The sequence below is a fragment of the Electrona antarctica genome (genome assembly GCF_951216825.1).
Source record: "Electrona antarctica genome assembly, chromosome: 11".
In the NCBI taxonomy this organism is placed as follows: domain Eukaryota; kingdom Metazoa; phylum Chordata; class Actinopteri; order Myctophiformes; family Myctophidae; genus Electrona; species Electrona antarctica.
In genome coordinates, this window is record NC_136792.1 from 21,411,084 (window position 1) to 21,431,083 (window position 20,000).

General features: G+C 42.9%; 2 protein-coding genes across 5 annotated transcripts in view; both read left to right on the forward strand.

Annotated features, from left to right (window-relative positions):
* LOC306932339 (latent-transforming growth factor beta-binding protein 4-like) overlaps positions 1 to 15,384 on the forward strand; it is a 54,275-nt gene extending 38,891 nt beyond the window's left edge. For all 4 annotated transcript variants that reach the window (XM_079514096.1, XM_079514097.1, XM_079514098.1 and 1 more), the window contains 13 exons: positions 192 to 323; positions 867 to 995; positions 1,117 to 1,260; positions 2,255 to 2,506; positions 4,345 to 4,416; positions 5,041 to 5,169; positions 5,532 to 5,675; positions 5,938 to 6,090; positions 6,546 to 6,689; positions 8,351 to 8,513; positions 10,139 to 10,428; positions 10,823 to 10,975; positions 13,760 to 15,384. In XM_079514096.1, the coding sequence (XP_079370222.1) occupies positions 192 to 323; positions 867 to 995; positions 1,117 to 1,260; positions 2,255 to 2,506; positions 4,345 to 4,416; positions 5,041 to 5,169; positions 5,532 to 5,675; positions 5,938 to 6,090; positions 6,546 to 6,689; positions 8,351 to 8,513; positions 10,139 to 10,428; positions 10,823 to 10,975; positions 13,760 to 13,902 (2,048 nt within the window). In that variant the 3' untranslated portion in view covers positions 13,903 to 15,384. The remainder of the gene's footprint in view (positions 1 to 191; positions 324 to 866; positions 996 to 1,116; positions 1,261 to 2,254; positions 2,507 to 4,344; positions 4,417 to 5,040; positions 5,170 to 5,531; positions 5,676 to 5,937; positions 6,091 to 6,545; positions 6,690 to 8,350; positions 8,514 to 10,138; positions 10,429 to 10,822; positions 10,976 to 13,759) is intronic.
* Positions 15,385 to 15,514: 130 nt separating this feature from the next.
* Positions 15,515 to 20,000, forward strand: part of LOC306932041 (estrogen-related receptor gamma-like) — a gene marked incomplete at its 5' end in the record, with an annotated part of 10,118 nt that continues 5,632 nt past the window's right edge. The window contains 3 exons of the mRNA XM_079513746.1: positions 15,515 to 15,519; positions 16,372 to 16,510; positions 17,162 to 17,438. Of these exons, the coding sequence (XP_079369872.1) occupies positions 15,515 to 15,519; positions 16,372 to 16,510; positions 17,162 to 17,438 (421 nt within the window). The remainder of the gene's footprint in view (positions 15,520 to 16,371; positions 16,511 to 17,161; positions 17,439 to 20,000) is intronic.

A 20,000-nucleotide genomic window follows, 5' to 3' on the forward strand; every position in this document is an offset into this window, starting at 1 on the left:
ACACACACACACACACACACACACACACACACACACACACACACACACACACTAGTGATTCTACACATTCTACAGTAAAATGATTGTTCTTCTGTCACTCCATCTCTCGATTTCCTTGTCGCTCCATCTCTCATCTCTCGCCCCCTCTCTGTCTCCTTTCTCTCACTCCTTTCTCTCTCTCTCTCTCTCAGACGTAGATGAGTGTGTGGATTCGGGGGGCCTGGTGTGTGCTTCACAGCGGTGTGAGAACACCATTGGGTCATACCGGTGTGTCACTGCCTGTGAGCCAGGCTACCATGTCACACATACAGGAGAATGTGTTGGTGAGAGACACACACACACACACACACACACACACACACACACACACACACGCAAACACACGCAAACACACGCGCACGCACGCACGCACGCACATACGCACGCACACACACACACACACACACACACACACACACACACACACACACACACACACACACACACACACACACACACACACACACACACACACACACACACACGTCACACATACACATTTTGAAAGAATAACACAAATTTTGTATGGGGGTCCCTGGTACAACAGATTTTCAAGACAAATACATAGGCTAGTAATTTGGGGGTCCTTGAAATGAAAATGCTTTAGAACCACTGATTTATACAATATATACAATAATAACATTGTACAGTACATATTTTCTGACCTTTACTCTCTCTCTCTCTCTCTCTCTCTCTCTCTCTCTCTCTCTGTGTGTGTGTGTGTGTGTGTGTGTGTGTGTGTGTGTGTGTGTGTGTGTGTGTGTGTGTGTGTGTGTGTGTGTGTGTGTGTGTGTGTGTGTGTGTGTGTGTGTGTGTGTGTGTGTCAGACATTAATGAGTGCTCCAATAAGACAGTGTGTGGAGAACATGCATTCTGTCAGAACCTGATTGGAACGTATCAGTGTGTGTGTGACCAAGGATACACGTCAACTACTGGTGATGGCAAGGCCTGTGTCGGTATGTATCCACACACATGTACTGTACGCATGTAGACATCACATACTGTAATGTAGAAAGATCCTTTTTTTCATGTTATTCTCTCTCTTTCTCTCCCGCCCTCTCTCTCTGTCTGTGTCAGATGAGGATGAGTGTGTGTCCATGCAGGGTGTGTGTGGGAGTGCACGCTGTGAAAACGTTGAGGGTTCCTTCATGTGTGAGTGTGACAAACAGGGAGAAGAATATGACACCAGGACAGGACAATGTGTCAGCAGCACCCAACATGGTAAGTCCATTTAATAGAATCTGCACAATTTGTTATTGTGGGAGTGTCACAGTGCCGTCCTTCACTGTGGAGCTGCCTGTAGTCATTGACACCTGGCTTAGAGCACTGGTTCTCAGACACTGGGTCACCTCGGGAGCCATTTGCGGTTCACACATTTGTATGGGTCACAACTTGAGTAAAAATCCCATTTCCCTTCATTAAATAAATAAATAAATAAATGTAAAAAAGTATTTTTGTGTTTTAAATTTAAAAATGTAAAAGAATTGTATACATTTTAAAACAAACAAACAAACAAATCTAATATATTCCATAAATTAAAAATATGAATAATTAAGAAGTAGTGAAAATAGCCAACCTACAAGCTCGCAATGTGGCGAGAAGTGGTGCACTGTGCGCTTGTAGATCAGATATTTTCACTAGTTTGGGTCACGGGCAAACGTCTAATCTCTCTTTTGGGTCTCGACCTGAAAAGTTTGGGAACCACTGCCTCAGAGTAGCGTTAACAAGGTGATTGACTTCAGCTGAATGGGTCCAGTCTGACTGGAACTGTAGAAAACATGGGCTGTAGCCCATGTTTTGGAAGAACTGAGATTCATGTCTCTATGATCTGTCACAGATGTAGAAATTATGTTAAAAATAAAAGAACACAGAAAAACAATCATCTTTATTTTGTCTAGTCTACAGACATAACCAAGGCCTGTAATAATATGTGCTGATCTTTAAGCCATTTTGTTCCATATACAGTTGAAGTGAGTAACATATCGCAAGGATCGCACGCACGCACGCACACACACGGTGAGATAGATACACATAATTTCATACACACTTTCCTACATACTTTTTCACAGAAGTGATTAGGACATAACTCCTAACAGGGATTATTGAACCCACAACATGATAACTACAGCAGGCAAGGGACCCCAGAGATAGAGGCTACAGGTTACTAACACACTGTTCTGATTGGCTTTTAAGAACACCTCCTTTATTTCTCCAGGACGTCCTGTCTTCGTTCCGTCTTCCTCTTCCTCCTCGTCATCCCTCCAGCTCCCATCAGGGGGTGCATCCCTCCTGCCCCCCCTCCCCCCTGCCCGGCCAGGCGAGCTGAGGGAGTGTTACTACAACCTGGCTGACCAGGGCTCCTGCCACCTGCTGGCCACCAACACCTCGCAGCAAGAGTGCTGCTGCACTGTAGGAGACGCCTGGGGGCTGGGCTGTCAGTATGACCCCTGTCCTGCACTAGACACAGGTCAGTATGACCCCTGTCCTGCACTAGACACAGGTCAGTATGACCCCTGTCCTGTACTAGACACAGGTCAGTATGACCCCTGTCCTGTACTAGACACAGGTCAGTATGACCCCTGTCCTGTACTAGACACAGGTCAGTATGACCCCTGTCCTGCACTAGACACAGGTCAGTATGACCCCTGTCCTGTACTAGACACAGGTCAGTATGACCCCTGTCCTGTACTAGACACAGGTCAGTATGACCCCTGTCCTGTACTAGACACAGGTCAGTATGACTCATGTCCTGTACTAGACACAGGTCAGTATGACCCCTGTCCTGCACTAGACACAGGTCAGTATGACCCCTGTCCTGTACTAGACACAGGTCAGTATGACCCCTGTCCTGCACTAGACACAGGTCAGTATGACCCCTGTCCTGTACTAGACACAGGTCAGTATGACCCCTGTCCTGCACTAGACACAGGTCAGTATGACCCCTGTCCTGCACTAGACACAGGTCAGTATGACCCCTGTCCTGCACTAGACACAGGTCAGTATGACCCCTGTCCTGCACTAGACACAGGTCAGTATGACTCATGTCCTGCACTAGACACAGGTACTGGAACTAGGTAGGTAGGTATGTAGGTAGGTAGGTAGGTATGTAGGTAGGTAGGTAGGTAGGTAGGTAGGTAGGTAGGTAGGTAGTAGGTAGGTACTAGGTAGGTAGGTAGGTAGGTAGGTAGGTAGGTAGGTAGGTAGGTAGGTAGGTAGGTACGTACGTACGTACGTACGTACTAGGTAGGTAGGTAGGTAGGTAGGTACTAGGTAGGTAGGTAGGTAGGTAGGCAGGTAGGTAGGTAGGTAGGTAGGTAGGTAGGTAGGTAGGTACTAGGTAGGTAGGTAGGTACTAGGTAGGTAGGTAGGTAGGTAGGTAGGTAGGTACTAGGTAGGTAGGTAGGTAGGTACTAGGTAGGTAGGTAGGTAGGTAGGTACTAGGTAGGTAGGTAGGTAGGTAGGTAGGTACTAGGTAGGTACTAGGTAGGTAGGTAGGTAGGTAGGTAGGTAGGTAGGTAGGTAGGTAGGTACTAGGTAGGTAGGTAGGTACTAGGTAGGTAGGTAGGTAGGTAGGTACAGTACTAGGTAGGTAGGTAGGTAGGTAGGTAGGTAGGTAGGTAGGTAGGTAGGTACTAGGTAGGTAGGTAGGTAGGTAGATAGGTAGGTAGGTAGGTAGGTACTAGGTAGGTAGATAGGTAAGTAGGTAGGTAGGTAGGTAGGTAGGTAGGTAGGTACTAGGTAGGTAGATAGGTAGGTACTAGGTAGGTAGGTAGGTAGGTAGGTAGGTACTAGGTAGGTAGATAGGTAGGTACTAGGTAGGTAGATAGGTAGGTAGGTACTAGGTAGGTAGATAGGTAGGTAGGTAGGTAGGTACTAGGTAGGTAGATAGGTAGGTAGGTAGGTAGGTACTAGGTAGGTAGATAGGTAGGTAGGTTAGTTAGGTAGGTTAATTGTACTGTACAATATACCTGACTTGTCAGACCCTTGTCCTGCTCACTGCATATACAGTAGGTAACTAGTTATTTCATTAGGTAGGTAGTAGTGCTGTAGGTTAGTTAGTTGAACTCTACTGTTGCCACATACTGTATCGAGTACAGTGTTGTAGGCGATACAGTATGTGTGGACAGGGTTGTCATTGTTCTTCACCAGATACAAGTAACTAGGTAGTTGGTTACTAGTTAGGTAGGTAGTTGGTTAATTTGTTAGTTTTATTGTAGAAGATGTAGGAGGGAGTTGGTAGTCAGTTAATAGTTGGAAGATAAAATTGAATGCTATTTGACATTGTGATGTTGTGTCGTTGTCCAGCGGAATATCTGTCTCTGTGTGCCAGTGGGAGAGGATATGTTACTGCTGGACCTGGAGCCTTTAGTTACAGAGGTACATACACACGCACGCACGCACGCACGCACGCACGCACGCACGCACGCACGCACGCACGCACGCACGCACGCACGCACGCACGCACGCACGCACGGTCACACACACACACACACACACACACACACACACACACACACACACACACACACACACACACACACACACACACACACACACACACACACACACGCACACACAGAACAGAACAGACATGCACACACAAGAACAGACAGGCATACCTTTATTTACTACCACTAACTGATAGGCCTACTATCAGGTAATTGTACCAAATTTAACATTTACAATGATTAGTTTCTAATGTTTTTCATTGAAGCTAGTTAGTGCCCGGGAAATAAAAACGTCTGGGTTAATAAACTTTATTTAAATAGTACCTTTCATGACATGAATGTGTTTTACAGCAATAATGAAAAAAGAAAAGTAACATTAAAATAATAGCAAAGAACATAAAACAACGTTAAAATAATAGCACACAAATACCTGTGCTGCAGGATAAGCCCCACCCAGTGCCATTACCTGGTGGAGGTCAAACTAAACAGAAATACTTTGTCCTTGTGTTTGTGATTCTCTGTTTCTGTGTGTCACATTTCTGTGGGTTGCCAGATGTGGACGAATGTAAGCGTTTCCATCCAGAGGTGTGTAAGAGTGGAGTGTGTGTGAACAACATCCCAGGATATACATGCTACTGCTCCAGTGGTTATGTTTATGACAACACTCTGCTGGAGTGTGTTGGTGAGTAACACACACACACACACACACACACACACACACACACACACACACACACAATCAGCATTATCATGTCATAAAACTAAGATCCCTGACTCTTCTCCTCTGTCATTGTGTATTTAATAGTGCCTGTCAAGTCATTTCTGGTAATGTGTAAATGTGTATATTTGATCACATGATCTGTTAGGTTTAGGGTTAGGGTAAGGTCATCATGTCAATGCAATGTCCTGTGTGTGTGTGTGTGTGTGTGTGTGTGTGTGTGTGTGTGTGTGTTTGTGTGTGTGTGTGTGTGTCTGTGTGTGTGTGTGTGTGTGTGTGTGTGTGTGTGTGTGTGTGTGTGTGTGTGTCTGTGTGTGTGTGTGTAGATCATGATGAGTGTGAGTCTGAGGACAGCTGTCCAGGTGGTGTGTGTGTGAACACGGTGGGTTCATACTACTGCACATGTGAGCCGCCGCTGGAGTTGGACGATACACAACGCAACTGTGTCAACTACAGTGACCTCAGCGTGGGTAGGAACATACACGCACGCACGCACGCACGCACGCACGGTGGGCGGGCACTCAGATCGGTGAACCAATAGGATCCACCGCCTTTTTCTAGAGAGGCACCCGCCTCTCTAGACCAGAACTCACACAGGCTGGGCCAGACTACCTAACCTGTTATGTCTCTCCCTCCCATTCCTCCATGCTGACTTTCTTTCTTTCCCCTCTCTCTCTCTCTCTCTCTCTCTCTCTCTCTCTCTCTCTCTCTCTCGCTCTATGTGTGTTTCAGATGAGAATGTGTCATTCTGCTGGCAGCATGTCACAGCTGATCTGGTGTGTCAGAGTCCTCTGATGGGAGGTCAGGTGACCTTCACTGACTGCTGCTGCCTGTATGGAGAGGGCTGGGGCCTGCAGTGTGCCCTCTGCCCTGCTACCGACTCAGGTGAGAGGAGAGGGGAGGTCTAGCGTCCTTGGGTAGTAGTGGGCATATACTGCCAACATGCGAATATTGACTTATGACTCGAGATATAGGCTACTGTTTATACTGTAAACAATACAAAAATACAAAGCGGTACAAAGTAACAACACGCCGCGGTAATATGATCATAAATCATAAGATGATAAAAGTATGGCGATCATGTTGCTTCATGTCTGATCTCTCTCTACCTCTGTTGTCTGTTTTTCTCTCTGTATTCCTGTCTGAATCTTTCTCTCCCGATCTGTCTGTCTGTCTGTCTGTCTGTCTGTCTGTCTGTCTGTCTGTCTGTCTGTCTGTCTGTCTGTCTGTCTGTCTGTCTCTGTCTCTGTCTCTGTCTCTGTCTCTCTCTCTCTCTCTCTCTCTCTCTCTCTCTCTCTCTCTCTCTCTCTCTCTCTCTCTCTATATCTCTCTCTTTCCAGAGGACTATGCTACTCTGTGTAGCTTAGTTCTTCCCCCACCTTTCCCAGATAGCTCCCTTGACCGAGACTCACCCGAACCTGGAAGCAGACTAAGTTCTGGGTCCAGACTGGGCCCTGGATCCAGACTGGCTCCTGGAGGAGGAGGTATAACAGATGGCATGATATTGATGTTGTTGATGTGCTTGTGTCAGTAAACATGATGATATGACGATCAGGTCATAAAGATTCACATAGGAATCGTAAACGAATAGGATGAAGAGGCATTCGTGTGAAGAGGCATTCCTAAAACGCAATGTCACAAGGACTAAAGACGTGAACATTGATTTTATTTGATCTCTACCGGCTTCTCAGAGTAGTGTCATAAATGCCCAGACAGTGGATTTGATAACCTCTTATACATTATCTCTGATCCATTATTGACAATCGTCTGAAATTTGATTTCAATACTGAAATGGTGTTTAAGAAAGGTCAGCAGTGCCTCTTCTGTTTAAGGAAGCTAGACAAATTTCAGGTTGATAAGTCATTATTGATTTTGTTCTATGAATGTACAATTCAGTTGAGATTGAGTCATATGACAAGCAGGTGCTTAAGAAAGCGGCATCTACTAGAGTGGACAGCTCTCATTCCCTGAATCTTGAACACAGGCTCTTGCCTTCCGGCCTAAAGGCCCATGGAACTAGAACCAACAGGTACAAATTCAATCAATGATGGAAGCAGGAGGGGAAAAAAAGGAAGAAAATCCACCAGTGCCAGTGTTTTCAGCGTTTTCAGCGTTTTTAGCTTCTTTTTTTGAAGAGCCACTGCAGGCACGATGTGTCCTATAGGACAAATAAAGAGGATAGAGCACGGAGGTGCGGCCCGGTCTCCTGCGGGAGGTTTGCACATGTGCAGTGTAAACAGGAACTGCGATAATGGAGTGTTCCAGCAGAGGTGCTAGAGGTGCATGAGAGTTGCTGGCCCTGAACTGAAATAATAAAAAGGATATCAAAAAAAGAGAATAGTACAAAGTTGATTTTGTTTTTATTTTAACAAATAAATTTGTTAAAATAATTTCATAACTCTGGAAAAAATGTTGTGTATAACAGACTGAAAGATAAAGGACAAGTACATTTACTAAATGTGTCAAACTTTTATTTTTGTGTTTACACTGAGCATGTGCAAACCTCCCGCAGGAGACCGGGCCGCACCTCCGTGCTCTATCCTCTTTATTTGTCCTAGGATGTGTCCAGGATGTAAACAAAGCTACATGTGGGAGTCAGAGGCACGTGTCTCTTTTCACACAGAGAGAGAAAAAAAATCAACCGCGACCATTGGTTCAATTAGGGACAGTGGAACAAACTTGTTTTGACCAAAGACATAGGCTCAAGAAAACAATCTGAGGTAAATCATTTTTTCTGAATCAGTTAACATGTTTTGACTCAAAGTATATTTAAATACATGATGGAAACAGGAGGAGGTAGCAGTTGTTCAGTTGTGGGTACAGTTGAACAGGCCCATCACCATCTTGGGAGGATGCTAATGATGAGCTGATGTTTTTCTTCTTTGTTTTCGATGGTGCAATATGGTCATGGTCTGCTGTCTACGATTGGCTGGGTGGTTGGTTGTTATTATGTTTAATTCAATGTATGTTTATTGTGTCTTTTAGAGTTCTTAATCAACTTTGCTGCAGCTCAAATTGTGATATACTATATAATAAACATAATCTTGAACCTTGATCCTTTAGGAACTGAATCCTCTCCTCTCCTCTCCTCTCCTCTCCTCTCCTCTCCTCTCCTCTCCTCTCCTCTCCTCTCCTCTCCTCTCAGCTCCTCCTTATGGATCTCCTTACTCCCCAGCTGTAGTTCCAGGTAGAGAGTATGGTAGTTATGATGACTACTCACCAACAGGGGGCAGCAGTTCTCGTTTCAGAGGGAGAATACCTGATGGCTATGGTGCGCCTGATGGAGCCTACAGGCCCACTGGATATGGGTACAGGCACATGCACATATACTGTATTATTGAGCTCTTTTGGCTACATTCTGTATTTTATCAGCTTAGTTTTTATTTCTGTCATTGTATGTTGTTTCACAATTCTTTTGAGGAGCTCACATATTGCATTGTGCTTCTTGTACCTGTATGAGTAGTGTGACAAATATTATTATCATCATCTCATTGGATTCACAAAGCAATTTGCACTCATATTTTGATCCGACAATTCCTACGTTGGTAGGTGTCAAATTCATGATATTTTTTCTGTCGGTTCTTTTTGCGGGAGGTTCGCTCATTCTAAAGTCAGCTACGAGGCTGACTTACCAGGGATCAAAGCTTGCGTACAGTATGTCTTTAGAATGCATTATTCTTCATGCTGAATCAATTAAAATAGTGCCAAACCTCAAATACAATATTTACAGTATAATTAATAATACATACAATTTATATAGCGCCTTTCAAGGTACTCAAAGTTGCTTTACAGAACAAAATAATAAAAACAGTTGCGTTAGAAACTAGGTACGTAGGTAAAAAAAAGCAGGTAGAAACTAAGCTAGACATACAAGAGGTGGGGGGTGGGGAATTATGTAGGTAAAGCAAGTCTGAAAAGGTGGGTTTGGAGTGTGCTTTTGAACATTTGGAAGGTGGTGGCAGCTCTGATGTGAGGTGGGAGTGAGTTCCACAGTGAGGGGGCAGCCACTGCGAAGGCCCTGTCATCCCAGGTTCGCTTAAACTTAAAGTATGTGCCCAACATTTGTTAACACATATATAAGAAAGAATTATGTCAAAATTGCTTGTAACCTACACATAATATAGACATGATGCAAATTCCACCAATTTGTATTTATTTTTGAGTGGTGCAACCACTCCTATAGACAGCTATGTGTGTGTGTCCCTGTGTCCCTGTGTCCGAGTGTCCGAGCACGGAAGTAACATATTGTCACCACCAAGTGTCACTGTTGTGCAGAGTGTCACTGTTGTGCAGCCTAACACACAGACAGAGGCCAGGGAGGAGAGCTTGTACAGTACAGTACAGTACAGTACAGTACAGTACAGTACAGTACAGTACAGTACAGTACAGTACAGTACAGTACAGTACAGTACAGTACAGTACAGTACAGTACAGTACAGTACAGTACCACTCACTTCAGACGGGTCTGATTTTTAGGCTATCAGTTGCATTTAGAGCTGAATTTCTAGGTCCCTCAGTGTGTTTGCAAGTGTCGGCCGACTCAGCCAAAGTTTCACGTAACAATGAAAATAGACTGGGCACAGAGAAGCGCCTCCATTGTGTTGTGGTATTAATTTATAATACTGTAGGCGACTGCATATTGATCACATGAATGCCACACACAATAGTAAGTCTTACCATTTGATGAGGAAACAGTGGATGAAATCTAGCTTTTCCGACGTAAGTGATTAATCCAAAAGACGAATTTCTCCTCAGTAATCAATAAAACTCTGATAAAAATTATCGTATCTTTTTACCTCTGCAAAGGTGCAAAGGTTTAGTCACTTTATTTACATGTTATTTTATTTACAACCATCTTTGTGAATCGGGCCCATTGTTATTACCATATTACCATTAATGGACTGAAACCAGCTCTTCTTTCTTTCTCTTCCAGTGCGGGTGGTTATTATGATGAGGGGGACTACGGTGCCTCCCCAGACTCTGCCCCTCCCAGGACTCCGCCCTTCCGGCTCCCCGTGGACCCCCGGTCTGAGAGGGCCTTCGGAGCGCGGCCTCCTACCCCTTCCTTGGCAGAGGGCAGGCCTCTGAGCCTGGCCCCCCTCCCTGGAAGAGTCCCTTACGCCGAGGAGGAGGAGCAGGAGGAAGGAGGGGCGGAGCCGTGGAGAGCGGGGCCTCCCTTCAGAGGAGGAGGAGGTGCAGGAGGACCTCGCAGGCTGTATGAGAGTGAGCTGTGCAGCCTGTGCTCGTCATTACTGCATGTTCATTGATTCTGATTAGGTTGTTAACGCAGGGCTGTTGCCACGGTAACATGATTGTTACTTGGAAGTTGGAAGTTAATCGATTCTGACAGAGTTGTAATGGAACCCACACCACCAAGTGGGATTCAACCATAATGGATCTATAAGTCATAGAGCTATATTGGGACTTAAACCCTGCAATATTCAAATTGATTTGAACCGGAACGCAACATTCAGAACCCACATAATATGATTACGGGGCTCAAAGCTAGGACATCAGAGCTAGGGACTTTAACCACACACACATCCGGTAACAACGTATAGTTTTTACTTTTTAGTATGTGCCTGTCTCTTTATCTTTCTGTTCTTGTCTCCTCCAGGACGTTATGACTCCTACGCTGGTCTGAGTACAGCCGAGGATTGTGGGATACTGCACGGCTGTGAGAACGGCAGGTGTATCCGTGTTGCCGAGGGTTACACCTGTGACTGTTACCAAGGATACGAGCTGGACATGACCTCCATGACCTGCAGAGGCAATATAACTATTTAATATGATATACAGTAATAGCAGTGTCAGCAGGAACGCGTTACAGTAATGTGTACTCGTTACAATGTGTGTGATTTGTTTTTGTTTCTGTCCGAGTTAAAAGCGATATCTTTTCACTATATGGGTTGTATTATCTATGAGCCGGCAACACAGTGTGTCTACTCTGCAGATTCCTGGGGCAGCCCATTTAAGCGGCAGAGTAGAAGTGTGTCACAGTGCGACACACAAGACAAGAACAAGATCAAGAACAAGAACAGATTCACAAGCTATCAACACTTGCACTTGCAGGATGTTAGCTTGCAGATCTGTTCTTTTCGTACAAAGTTATGTTGTATACGTTCAGGTCTGTGGTCTAGCGCAGGCCTGTCTGTGTTTCCTTCGTGTGTGGCTCAAAAATAAAGTATACTTTCAACAGCACTTTAAATTTGCCTCAGTCAAAGCTATACACACTTTGTGCGGGCAGCATAGGCTAATCACTTATTATTATTCAATTGAAATCTAAAGATGAATTTTACTTATTATTTCGACAGAGTCACACACCGAAAATAGCCGATCTACAAGCTCATAGCCAATCTACAAGCTTATAATGCGTCATGGAAGCGACACATTTGAGCTTGTACTGTATTTCATCTATCTTCATCTTCATTTTGTTTAGTTCTGCTGTTGGTAGATTTTTGAGGGGCGCTAGCCCCTCCTATGTCCAGCTTTGAGAGTCTGTGTAAACACAAACACTGAAGACACAATTATGTAAACAAACATTGAAGGCAAAAGTGAGGGCGCAAATTGTGATGAGATGATGTATGATGATAACAGCGCCCCTCACTTCACACGGGTGTGATTTTTTTTACTCCTCCTGTAAGGATATTTATTTAGTGTTCCAATATGGAATATGCAGAAAAACTGTAAAAATAAAAGTATTATAGTAATATAATAATGTCATATAATTTACCACTCTTAAAGTACCACTTCACCACTTTTCAAAAAATCTTCATATAATTGGTCCTCACTAATAATCATGATAAAATAGCACAGTTTTTTCTGTCTGTGTCTCATAGGGCTGTGGGCAGTTCACCAATGACATCATCGATGGGGAAAATATTAACTGCAGGCTTTCTATTCCTGAAAAGTTGCAATGCGAAAATGGAAGAAGCCATCGTTCTCACGATAATACAAATCTAAATATATATAGTATATTTTTAAATATTCAAAAAGAAAAATGCGCCTAACGATGATGTCACTGGTGGATGGGTTTCTGAACTGCTCCCAGCCCTCCTATGAGATACATATCGAGTAGAAAGAAATTGTGGTATTTTAATATGAACATAAGTGAGGACCAATTATATGAAGATAGGTTGAAAAGGGGTCCTTTAATACAAAGTAATAAGTAATATAATATTATGACTTTTTAAAGGAGTAATAGGTAACGAACATATTACTTTCCTATGTAAAATCGCCCAACACTAATTCTGATATATGATACAATACAAAGGAAATGATATAGAGTATATTACTGTATGATGAGGTACAGTAATAATCTTGATTGATTAAAATTTGTATTAACAGTATGCAGAATGGGTACATTTCAAACAAAAGTACAAGTCAATACAAAAACTGTTACTGTGGACGAATGACACCATGATAAAGAATTAAACGAACGTACAATTATACACTTCTATAACAAAAGAATCACACCCGTGTGAAGTGAGGGGCACTCTTATCACCCAACAAGGCCACTGGCCTTGTTGGGTTGCAGGGCACTCCGTTTTTTTAAGTACCTCATCAGTTGTTACCATTACCAGTTTAAAATCGTCTTTACAAACACCTAGGTAGAAGGCTTTGATGTGCTCTACACCAAATCGCCCAGAGTGGGAGGGCAGTTTGTTAACCAGCTTTGTTGCTATGTTTATAAATACATTTGGTTTTGAAGCCAAACCATGTTTCTTCGACTAGTGAGCTCTTGAGCTCATCGGACCAATCCAGACTCTCCAATTCTTGGTTAAAGACCTCACTAGAGTAGGTTTTAAGGTCCCTAGATATGACTGTTTTGTGAAAGCCAGTCTTTAGTTTTAGGTTTTTTTTGCGGTTACAGAATCTCATAAAATTATAGCTAAGTACAATTGTCTGCATCTTAAAATATTAAGTAGCCTTTCATCAACATACTGTAGGAGAGTCAATCACAGACACTCATAGAAATACAGTACAGTATGAATACTATTTCTTTTCAAATCCTTTCTGCATAGAATTATTTTATAAATGTACAGTAAATGTATACACTATACAGTATATCTCTGCTGTCGGGGAGAAACCACCTAACTCCACAATTTTCAGGAAATAAACAAAATCTTATATTTTTAAAACAATACAATACTGCCTCATTAAAGTTGGTATTGTGACTTTATATATTGTCAATTACTTGCATGAAAGATGGGGGAGAGATGGGGGAGTTAGCTGCTTTAGCAGAGAGAGAGGGTCCAATGGAGTGAAGAAGTTTTGTCCGAAGTACTTTTCATTGGTTTGATATTTTTTTAACCAACACACAGATGTAACGGGTGTTCAGTAAATACCATTAATGAAAAAAAATCTAAAACCTAAAAAATGGAGTTAGGTGGTTTCCTTCCGACAGCGATGATATAAAACGTCATTATAAATCTGCTTTGTACAGGTTCATTGTCTTCCCCCCAAAGGTCAATGCAGCTTCTATCCCATGTTCTCTTTTATAAATATGTACCCCCCCCCCCCCCCCTTCTCTCTCTCTTCCCCCCCCCTGCAGACATAAATGAGTGTGAGCACCATCGGGGGTTGGAATATGCGTGTGTGAACGCTCGCTGTGTGAACACGGAGGGTTCATACCGCTGCGTCTGTAGGCGAGGATATGTGATGTCCCGCAGACCCAACCACTGTGTGGTGGGGTAGGACCCACCTACCTGCTTTCATCACATTCACCTTAGATGAGCTTATTAAGGATTTAGAAGTCCTTAGGTTTCAGTTTCAGGGCCTCCAAACAAACAAACAAAACAACCTGTACAGTATTTTTTTCACCACTGCATCCTTGAGCCAGAAGTGATGTTTTGCTGCCTCCACTCAGATGTGGTAGACTCTGTCTTAAAAAAATACTATTCCACCCCTAGAAAACAAATCATGTAAAACTAGACTACCTCTAGTTGTCTAGACTACCTCTAGTACTGCCCAATAAATTAATTTCTGCCAAGACTGGCTTGAAAATGTCAACACTGATGACGACTAATGGGGGACTAAAAAACAGACTCGGTAACGTAACAGACAGACATAAAACTGATCAGCACCCTCACCTGGTCACTGTAGGAAAAGTTTTGGTTTATTTTTGACATAATCCAAAGAAAAATACAGTTTTCATAGGAAAGATTAAAGTTCTGTCTAATGTAAAGAGTCATTGGAATGGAAGATGACAAATCATTATGGCTGCAGGATTTATTACATTTCATTATTTGTACAACAGAAGGTCTGAACCAAATTCCTCATCCTCAGTCCATCTTGTACAAATGATGTCCCTCGATAGCTTCTCCTCCTCCTAATTTATGTTGGTCTTTTTCAATTTATTTTAATTGTTTATGTGGTGACTTTTTATATAATTAATGAATGTGATTTTCAAACATTACTGACGTCTCTGTACATTTCGGGTGAAAACCTCCCAAACTGTTACTTTTCAGTATTCAAATTCAAATGTAGCAGATTTACAAACTCAAAACCAGCTTGTGGATTGGCTACTTTTGATGCTTTTGTGTGACACTGTAGGATGATAAAGTTGGACATTAATATACAAAAAAAAAAAAAAAAAGAATAGGAGGTTTCTGCCAGACAGCAAATGTTTATTCTTATGGCAGTTTAAATGTTATGGCCTCAATTGCGTTGAAACCAGATGGAGGCTGTAGTGTAAGCAGTGAGCACCAGTCCACAGTGTGAATGTACCAGAGGAGAAATGTGACTGAATGCTCAACTCTGTCTTCAACTAACAATATGGAAATGCTGTTAATGGGTGCCAATACCATGTACATATTATTTACGTTTTCACAAAATACTCATTTGTTTTTACCAAATGAAAGCTGTTCCAGCTAGTAGGACGTTGTTTATTGTTCCTATGTATGTATTTACTTTGGTTATACTTTATATTTGATGATTTGATATGAAAAAAGGCAAATCTTTCTCTTTTTTCCTCAGCACCTAAAGTTGATTTTAACATTATGCACTGTATGAAACCAGGCCGTCTGTCTGTGTTCACACAATATTTTGTACATTTTTAAATGTTGTAGTCTCTGGTATTTGTTAATTGTTCTTTTATTTGACCAATGATTACCTTTTTTATCTTTGTTGTTGATGTGACAGAAAAAGAAAATACATTTGCACACGCTTTATTGAGAATTTTGTGTTGGTTGACTTTTGTTCAACCGTTGCATCCACAGGACATGTGTTTCATTATAATGGTTCATAACAGATTAATTATTTTACTTGTTGGTTAAATCCCTTCAGGTTCCAGAGCTCTGGTATCCAGATGCAGTTTGCCTTTGATCCACAGCTTGAGACAATATACAACAATCCTTTCAAGAGTTTGCACGCACGCACGCACGCACGCACGCACGCACGCACACAGACACACAGACACACAGACACACACACATGGAGTGCAACCCTGAAATAAGTAACAGGCCAGATTCAGTTGGCATGTCTGCATGTGTATGCGTGCTGAAGGTGCTGATACAGTGTTGTTGAGATTAGCATTGTAGGCCAGCCTAATGGGCCTAATCTAAATCGCTGTCAGCTTGAATGAGAGGTTAACACTGACTGAAGACTTAATGATGATGGAATAACTCACACAGTCAGCTTGTTAAGCTTGTATGATCTACATCTGTCATAATCCTGATCAATAGACATGATCCAAGCTGTCAATCCCTGGGGAAACAATAGTCGCTGATTGGCTGATCCACAAGGTCCCACCCTTCCATAACAGAGGCCATCAGATAAAACTTTGGATAAATCAGTTAGTCAGACTTCTGAGAAGTCAGTCCATGTCTCTCTCTGTCCATCAACAGTTGGTCCTCTGTTCTCTGTCAGCTTCAGTCTCTATACTCGTCCACACTGGTCTGTATTGTGGATTTGGGGTTTGGCGGATATTGGGGATATTCTGTTGATTTACCTCAGTCCTGACTCCTGGGAATCCTTGCAAGTCTTCCCTGGGGGTGTGTGCTGACACTGGCTGAACACTGTCACTAGGCAGTTCAAGGTTGGACATTAATTAAAACAGTGACAGTGTCACAATTATTCATAGTAAGATTTTTATTTTTATTTCATACGTATTAAGACTTGAAAACGCCTTCAACTCTGCTCTGTTTGGTGGAAGTGAGAAACTAGAAACACTTCTGGTTCTGTGTTGAGAGGACGGAGGACAAGGAGACATTTGAGGAGACAGGTTTTACAGTTCAATCTTATAGAGAATGGATCTGAAGGAGCTCTGTCTGACAGACAGCTACTTGTTCAACAACACACCCAGGTAAGGAGCAAGCCTTATCGTTTTTATATCCCTCTGTCTATTTTTTTATTCCAGTCATAAGCCTAGCATGTTTCTCTGTGTTATTCATATTATGTGATTCGTATAAACGCTAAGCTGGACAACCTCATCCAGAATAAAACCCTATAGTAGACTATTTCTGATTTGTGATTGTCTGTATACTAGAGGTTCGGTAGAATCGGTACACACTAGAGTTCGGGCTGCTATACAAGGCCCTCAGACCTGTCAGTGTCACCCTTCTGTTGTCGGGGTCCACTGTTGCCATATTTGATATCATGTATATCAACCTAAATTCTATATGGTAGTCATTGTTCTAGAGTTCCATATAATTGTTTGTGCTGATGCCATTGAAGTTATACAACACACTCCATATTTGGGCATAGCAGTATTGGGAACTCCTTACACACACATGCACACACACACACACGCAAACATGCACACACATACAGTATATTTAGGCTACTTGGCAAGCCAGCAGGAATCGCAAGCCTTATGCAGGTTTACTTGAACCCTGTTCAGCATAACGTACTCTCTCCATCAGCATGGGTTCTTTCTTGCTCTGGTGATGAGGTACCGTCTTCCAACAAGCCGTGCCTCTTAATTGGCCCACCTAGCTCCATGCATCCATCCTAGCTCTCATACAGCCTCTTCTCCAGAACTCACTCCCTCGACCCTGGCTCTCCGGACAACACCAGCTCCAGCGGTACAAGTGCTATCAGCAGCAGCATGGACACACGCATCAACGGTGTGATGCCGTTCTCCGCGCAGGTGGACTCTGTCCTGAGATATGATGACCACCTGGCAGTGGCCAAGAGGATCTGTCTGGTCTGCAGTGACTTTGCCTCGGGCTACCACTACGGGGTGGCTTCCTGCGAAGCTTGTAAAGCTTTCTTCAAGAGGACTATACAAGGTGAGAGAGAGAGAGAGAGAGAGAGAGGCGAGTGAGTGACCATGCAGAGGACTATACAAGGTGAGAGAGAGAGAGAGAGCGATAGAGCGAGCGAGAGAGAGAGGCGAGTGAGTGACCATGCAGAGGACTATACAAGGTGAGAGAGAGAGAGAGAGAGAGGCGAGTGAGTGACCATGCAGAGGACTATACAAGGTGAGGGAGAGAGAGAGAGGCGAGTGAGTGACCATGCAGAGGACTATACAAGGTGAGAGAGAGAGAGAGAGGCGAGTGAGTGACCATGCAGAGGACTATACAAGGTGAGGGAGAGAGAGAGAGGCGAGTGAGTGACCATGCAGAGGACTATACAAGGTGAGGGAGAGAGAGAGAGAGAGAGAGAGAGGCGAGTGAGTGACCATGCAGAGGACTATACAAGGTGAGAGAGAGAGAGGCGAGTGAGTGACCATGCAGAGGACTATACAAGGTGAGGGAGAGAGAGAGAGAGAGGCGAGTGAGTGACCATGCAGAGGACTATACAAGGTGAGAGAGAGAGAGAGAGAGGCGAGTGAGTGACCATGCAGAGTGGTGCAAAGTCCGCTTCTGCCGACTCAGCATCGTTCCAGTTGCATATAGGCAGCATACCGATAGAGAATCATAAATCATCACCTCATCACCATGCAATGAGAGAGAGAGAGAGAGGGGGGGGGGAGAGAGAGGGGGAGAGAGAGAGGACAATGTTAAAGTAAACATTGTTTGACTGTACTTTACTTGAGTATTTGTATTTTTGAATACTTATGACTTTCATTCCACTACATTTCTTACTTATACAAATGTTGTACTTTTGACTCCACTACATTTCTAGAAAGGGAAGAGAAAGTACATCATGAATTAATCTGTGTAACATTCATTTCAGTAGCTATGAAGAATGTATGCTTCAGCGGCATAACCACCCTATTTCAAATGAGCTGTAGATCTGCTATTTTCATAATTTCTCATTTCGTTTGTTGAAATAATTCTGGAAAATCTTTTGACATTTGTGTCTAAATACAGCAATGCATTGAAAGGAAAACGAAAATGTAATTGTAATTTGCACATTTGAATACCTAAGTATTTTTAAAAGCAGGCTTCTTAAGACTATACCATACTTTGTCCACCACTGCATGTGTGTGTGTGTGTGTGTGTGTGTGTGTGTGTGTGTGTGTGTGTGTGTGTGTGTGTGTGTGTGTGTGTGTGTGTGTGTGTGGCCTACAGGCAGCGGGTGTTTCTTCATACAAATTGAGGCCAAGTTGTGGGATGTGTAATCTTAATTACCATGTTAATCAATAGCCAATTAAAGCAGGCTGCTATAGTTTCCCGGCAGAATCGAGTCGCGCCAATTGATTTCTGTGTGAAGCCTGGGTGTGTTTATTGGTTTATAGATCATCAAGTTAATATCATTATGTTTTACTTCTCTGAGGTATAGACCGAGAAGCGACGTCTGTGTGAGTTCATCTATCTGTTCCTTTACACACGTAGGCCTACATTGTATTTGAACGGTATAGTTCTACAGTAAATGCATGGCAGCTCTCCGAGTCCATGGCAAATCCTAGCGACCCATAACTAAATATTGATTGATGATGCTACTCATGCTAGATCGATTCTGTCAACTGTGGCTGTCCTATGTCGCGTAAGCACTTACCCTCCATTCTTTTTACGTTTGATAATTTGAAGGCGTTCAGTGACGTTCTCATATTGATACAGAGAAGGACGGGGAGCTGTTAATTAGCTCAGACGTTTTATTTTTCTAGATCATCATTGTAAATTGTAATCAAGCAAATCATTTAAAGGGCAGAGCCGTTTATGCCCGACAGGGTAAAACATGTGTCACGAGTCACGACCTATAGAATGCTTTATGATAAAATAATAATAATAATAATAATAATAATAATAATAATAATAATAATAATAATAATAATAATAATAATATATGCTGCTATTTGTAATCAAATTAAATTAAGATGGGGTTTAAATGTAGGCTAATTATAATTATTATTAGGAGAGAGAGAGAGAGAGAGAGAGAGAGAGAGCAATAGAGCATCATAGTCATTTACAACTTGTGCATTTTCTTTAACTCTCCCCTGTGTATACCCCCTCCCCCAGTCCCCCCTCCATGCAATTATTATTATTGTCTCCACCAGGCCGAAGGCATGGGGAGAGAGTATGTTTTGCACTCCGTCCGTCCGTCCGTGTGTCCGTGTGTCCGTCCGTCTGTGAACAGCTAATCTCCGGCACCGTTAACCCGGTCGATGCCAAATTTTGCACACGCACTCCCTGAATGCCAACGATGAACCTCTGAAAAATTCCAGAACGGCCTGTTATAGCGCCACCAGGAGGCCGCTTTGTGCAAAACAAGTTTTTGGACAGTACACCTACAGATTTTGTCCAAACATCACGCAAATTGGTACACAGTCTCTCTAGAGCCATTCAACGAAACAGGTCTTTCAGATTTCTCAGACTCCATCCTGATTGGCTAAGATTGGCTTCCAAAGTTTGCAGGAGTGCTCAGTTTCAAACAAAATGCTGCAAATCATGAACACATCGTCTGAT